Source organism: Drosophila obscura, unplaced genomic scaffold, assembly GCF_018151105.1.
Source record: "Drosophila obscura isolate BZ-5 IFL unplaced genomic scaffold, ASM1815110v1 contig_186, whole genome shotgun sequence".
Taxonomy (NCBI): domain Eukaryota; kingdom Metazoa; phylum Arthropoda; class Insecta; order Diptera; family Drosophilidae; genus Drosophila; species Drosophila obscura.
In genome coordinates, this window is record NW_024542774.1 from 9569428 (window position 1) to 9574926 (window position 5499).

The 5499-nt window shown below is 51.3% G+C and overlaps 1 protein-coding gene across 1 annotated transcript; it reads right to left on the reverse strand.

Moving 5' to 3' along the window:
• Positions 1 to 2727: 2727 nt before the first annotated feature.
• LOC111074672 (probable cytochrome P450 12d1 proximal, mitochondrial) lies at positions 2728 to 4571 on the reverse strand. The gene is made up of 3 exons (XM_022367553.2): positions 4110 to 4571; positions 3933 to 4049; positions 2728 to 3869 (listed from the first exon to the last, which is right to left on the reverse strand). The coding sequence occupies exons 1-3, from the start codon at positions 4535 to 4537 to the stop codon at positions 2849 to 2851; spliced, it is 1566 nt and encodes a 521-aa protein (XP_022223245.2). The 5' UTR covers positions 4538 to 4571; the 3' UTR covers positions 2728 to 2848.
• Between the last annotated feature and the right edge of the window lie 928 nt (positions 4572 to 5499).

The window sequence follows — 5499 nt, forward strand, 5'->3', positions numbered from 1 at the left end:
ACAAACAACAAAAACAAAAACAAAAATCAAAGAGCCAGCCAGCAGGCGCACAATTGAAATTTAATTTGAATTCTTTTGGTATCTACAACAAAAGCCGCACCAAAAAAAAAACAAAAAAAGTACCAGAACAATCGACCAAAAAATGAACTTAAGTTTCGGCCAAGAATCCTGGCTGAAGAATTTCTATTTGAGAATTTGTCATGTCTTCGCCTTAGTCTATCAAATATATGGCCAGTAGCCAGCCTCCAGCCTCCAGCGTCGTTGGCTGTGTGTGCAAATATGCGAAAGCTAAATGTCAGCGTCAACCCTTTCTTGTCCATCTGCCGTCGCCCTGTTGCCGTTGCTGGTGCTGGTGCTGGTGCTGGTTGTTGCTCTCGCCTGTTCCTCGCTTTTCGGTGGAAAGGAAAGTTTTTATCTTAAGCTCCGCTGACAGGCAGCAAAGCGGCAACCAGCAGGCATCGGGCGGCAGGCAAAGGCAAGCGGGCGAAACACAAGTACAGGCTGGACAAACGAGTTGAGGGCGCTGGTAGGTGGGCGGGCAAACGTCAAGTTATAGAAATTGCTCGAGCTGACTGCCTGCCACCCTGGCCTCCGGGGCAGGTGGGGGAGGGAGTGGAGTCGAGTCGAGCTAAAAATTAAAGGACACGCTGAACGCATTCCTTGGGACACAGGCTGACAGTGAGTGATTTGACCATACCCTCATTTGCGTGCAGCAGCAGCAAAGGCAGGGTTCAAGACGAGGGACCAAGGACCCAAAAGAAGACCAGGACCAGGACCAAGACCAGGGACCAGGGACCAATGGATTAATGTGCAAGGATGCGACTCGTCAGTTCAGACCAAGAAAATTACATCAGCTACGCACTGGGCCGCCGCTGCCTGTCGCTCCACTGCCACTGCCACTGCCATTGTCATCGTCACCGTCACCCCTTCTGCTGCGTAGAAATCTGATGATGAGAGCTGACTGCTGCTGCGGGTGGCCAACGCAGGGAGGGAGTGGGAGTGGGAGTGGCTGGCTCATTTACGCGCTGCACTCGAGTTACAGCAGCAGCAGCGGCAGCGGCAGCAGAGGATGAGAACTTTTCCAAGCTATTTCTGCGCCCAAATGACAGCGAAATGTAATAATGAAAAACTTTTTCTTTGTCAACTTGATGAGTATGAAATTTTTTAGAAGAAAAAAAAATAGAATAAAACAAAGAGAAACGGAAAACTCGTGCAGGGGAAAGGGTTAGGTTAGCCCAGGGGGGTTAGGGCGGGGGGTGAAGTGCGACCAGCTAGAAATATTAAACGTCAGGGGGGGGGGGTGGGGGGCCTGGGAGCAGCGGAAGCAGAGGCTCTTCAGATTAGTTATGGCCAAAGGCATTTCCAAGCGAAGGCGCACACAAAAGATTGCATGCCGCATTACGCATACGTCACGTTGTGCGTGGCCTCTGCTTAAATTCAATTTTAATATGGAGTAGCCACTGGGCATGGCAGAGCGAGGGAGGGAGTGCAACTGGAGATGGATCTGTGGCGGCACGATAGACATCTGAAAACTGGACCCATCCTTTGTCCTTTGCAGTCGGCTTTCCATGGAACAACTTCATGTTTGCCCCTGCCCCTTGCCCCTACCACTAGCAACACCAATCACATGTTCTGCATTTTTACTTTGTGCCGGACCGGAGCCCCCGTGCGCCCCCTTTACAGCCGGCATCCGCACCGCAGCAGAATTGCGGAATTCATGAGCTATGTGCGTTCGCCCAGGAGTCGCTCTGCAGCTGGGGCTGAAGCAACCAAAAAATAGCACACAAAAAGTAGGGAATTTCAGCCACGGCAAAGGATCCCACGATCCCGGTATGGGCTGGCGTTCTTGCCTACCATTAACCCACTCGCAAAAAGCGCAAAATCGCTTAAATTATTGTTACAAGCTGGCACTCGACTTCCACCAGAGCTGCCGCCATCGCCGCCGCCGCCACCATGCCGCGCTTTGCTTGGCTTTGAGAGTGCCAGTTAGCATAACTCCGCTTGCCGCAGGCGATATGTCTGCACTTTGCTCTGGCCACCGCTCCACACCGCTCCACACCGCTTGGTGTGCTCCTGCTGCTGTTGCCACCCCCTGCTATTGTTGTTGGTTAGAAATATTTGCGCAAAGGTAAGCGACAAGCATCCACTCCACTGGAAACAACCTGCCGCACAGACCTCACCCGACACCCAGCACAAGCAGCAGCGCAAAGAGTGTCCTTGGCCGGAGCGAAAGAGAGCTGTCAGTTTTGTAGCTTATAGCGCTATAGATAGATGGTTCTATTATCCAGATTTTAGAGACTACTTATTTGCGTTGCATTCAATTTATAGCCGTTAAACCACTTGTATTTTGCCACTTGCCCTGAGAGCCATACAATTAATAAAAACATCCATACAAAGCTGCAACAGTTCGATGCCCCAAATATGTACATGCTCCCCCCTCCACCCCCCCATAGAAGGAGATTTGACTAGTAGATTTTCAATTTTACGGTAATTAAATTTGCATTTTCCAATTGGCCAAATGCAGAGTTTTGTGGCTGCAGCTGACCAGAAAACAGACACAGCTATGTCTGCACACCCCTCGGGCCAGCACAACCCCCTGCTCTCACCTCTCTTCCTGCAGCCACCCCTTTTCCGCACTCAATAACCGCCAAACATTTAGAGGCAACATTTAAATGTTGTTCGACTTTTGGTTTTGGCCCGCCTGGCAATTAGAAATCCATTTTATCATTTCGAGTGGGAGCTCCACTCGAACCTTATCAATTGGAGGGCTTAATTTAATTAAAGTATGTACTCTAATCTTATCTAACAGGGGGGGAAGTCACACCACAGACTGCACTTCTGCAATTCTTTAATCTTTAAGATCTGTAAACTTGAAGCGAAAGTCTATGGCCGGCTCCATCACGAAGAGAGTTTTGTAGGGCTTGCTGGCATCGTGCAGGAACTCCACGTGGAAGTTGCGGATGAGCTTGGCCACGCTGGTCTCCACCTCGAGATCCACCAGCCGCTTGCCGATGCACATGCGCGGCCCAAAGCCAAAGGGCAGGAAGGTGAAGGGGCTGACCTGCAACTTCTTGCCGGACTGCGGATCGCGCAGCCAGCGCTCGGGCATGAACTCGTCGGGCCGTGCATAGTAGGCGGGGTCCTTCATCAGGGCGTTGGCGGCGACTAGGACGGGGGTACCGCTTGGCACCTCGTAGCCCGAGAGAGTCACGTTCTCGGGGCAGCTGCGCAGGGTGCCCAGGCCGTTGGGATAGAAGCGCAACGTCTCCTTGATCACGGCCCGCAGGTAGGGCATGTCCTTCATCGTCTCCTCGTTGAGCAGTGAGTCTTTGGTGGGCATGATTTTTGTCAGCTCCTCGCGCAGCTTCTGCTGCTTATCCGGATGCTTGGCCAGGGTGAGCAGCACGGCGGAGAGCAGTGTGGATGTGGCATCCACTCCGGCGAAAAGCATATCCATGCCCATGACGAGGGCCACGTTGGGGCTGATCTCCAGCAGCCGCTGCATAATGCTGTGGCTATTCACCTGCTCGCCGGCCTGGCGACGCTGCTCCAGGGCTTGCTGCGAGTCAGCGAGGATGCGCTGGGCCACGTCCAGGCCCTCGCTGAGGGTGCGCATCATCTTACGGTAGGTGGGCGTGGAGACGATCTTCCATATGGATGGCCTCATGTCCAGCTTGAAGGCGTAGCGGAAGATGTCCCTCGAGGTGCGGAAGAGTGCCAGAGCGTCGGGATTGTCCCTGTGCTTCCTGATGATTCCCATCTGTCGATCGAATGCCACCAGAGCCAGAGACTCGAAGATCAGGCGCTGCAGCTCATCTATGAAGTTTTCGGGCACCTCCAGCGTCCTCGGATCGCGTATCTCCTTGATGCTAGCGAAGATATCACATTACCCCCTTGACCAAAACCATCAGAAGAGCAAGAGCAAGCCTTACCGCTCGATGAACTCGTTGTTGATGTTGGACAGCGGCTCGAAGTACATCCGGAGGCCCTTGGGCTGCATGAAGATCGGATTGACGGCGGAGCGCATCTTGCCCCAGTCCTCCGACTGCCTGCAGATTTTCCATTGCCATTAGTTCACCTTAGCCGGCAGCACTTTGGAACCTACTTACGAAACCGTCAGGCCGAGGCTATTCCCATAGACATCTGGACGAATGTGCTGGCGGAAGTACGTAACCGAATCGAAGCTTTCGCGACGTGGCCAGGCTCCCTCATTCCGGAACACAGTGGCAATGTCACTGGTGCTGAACGTCACCACACGATCCTTGCTGCCAAACATGCCGGGCAGGACGAAGATGTCGCCATACCGCTGCCGCATAGCCACCGAGAAGTCCACAATGGAGGCGTCGCTGAACTCTCCACCGGGCATGAAGCTCCGCATGAACTGCAGCTTGCCGGGACGCGGCACATCGCTGTAGGGACGTGCCTCCACATCCTCGGCACTCGTTTGGGTCTGTGCCTGTGCCGAGGCGCTTCCCAGTGATCGAATGGGGCCTGTGGCAACGGCCAGGCGTCGTGTCAGACTCTGCCAAGCATTCATTCTCGTATCGCCACTCGGCAAACAACTGAATCGCTGTGGCCTGGTGTCAGCGTTCTTATAGAATCACCTTATCTATGGAGCACAACAGATAATGAGAGAGCCGAAATCAAAGCGAAACACAAAAGCAAAACAAACGCAGACCCAAACTGCCAACAATGATGACTTGCTGCTTTGGGGGGGCCTCTTATCAAGTATACGCCTCGCTCACCGTGATCAGCAGCTCACAAATTGCCAGAGCAGCCAAACAAGGCACTTTTCACTGGGAAAAACAACTAAAACTTGAACACATAGAAGCCTTTAGTGTACTTCATTGGTGGTATAAAGAATCGATTTGGTTTGCAAGCAAAAACTAAAGAGATCGAGAAGAGAAAGAGAAGCAAACGTAGCTACGTAATTGATGTGATTAAAAATTGCTAAATCGACAGTAGACATAGCACCAAACACATAGAATATTACAGTCCATAGGGTATACAAAAAACAGCTAAAGATTTAAGTTCGAGAGCAGTTGAGAGAGCTCTAAAGAGAGCAGAAACTGCCACTGATTTCTGTTGGTTGCGAGCTCTACAGAGATGAATAATAATTAATGCAAATACTCGTAATGTTTTCTATACAGTTTATTATTAGCTTTAAGCCATTAAAGGAAAACCTGTTGGTTGAATCAGCTAAAACCAAAGCTAAATCAAATCAAAGCTGAGCTAAAAAATCATCTACGAGCTCAAAATTGTATTTAATTCCCATTTGATGCTGTGGGAAACCTGTAAAATAAAAGCACAAATCGCTACAATTCACGACAAAACTAAGCCAAAGGCTGGGCCCCCTTGCTGCATATCCAACAAATATAAGAGGCTGTAAATCTTAACGCGCATTGTTAGGGCTCTCCATTCTCCGCTTGCTAGCTCTGCAAATCCCCCACCCCACCTACTGGTAGAGAGGCTTGCCCTCCCTGGTGCATAATCAGTGCA

Bases quoted from the DNA above. Each gene is read 5' to 3' on its own strand.
- LOC111074672 (XM_022367553.2), bottom strand. From the start codon at position 4,537: ATGAATGCTTGGCAGAGTCTGACACGACGCCTGGCCGTTGCCACAGGC. The intron at 4,050-4,109 runs GTAAGTAGGTTC...GAAAATCTGCAG, and splicing joins AGCCTCGGCCTGACGGTTTC to GCAGTCGGAGGACTGGGGCA. The intron at 3,870-3,932 runs GTAAGGCTTGCT...TATCTTCGCTAG, and splicing joins AACAACGAGTTCATCGAGCG to CATCAAGGAGATACGCGATC.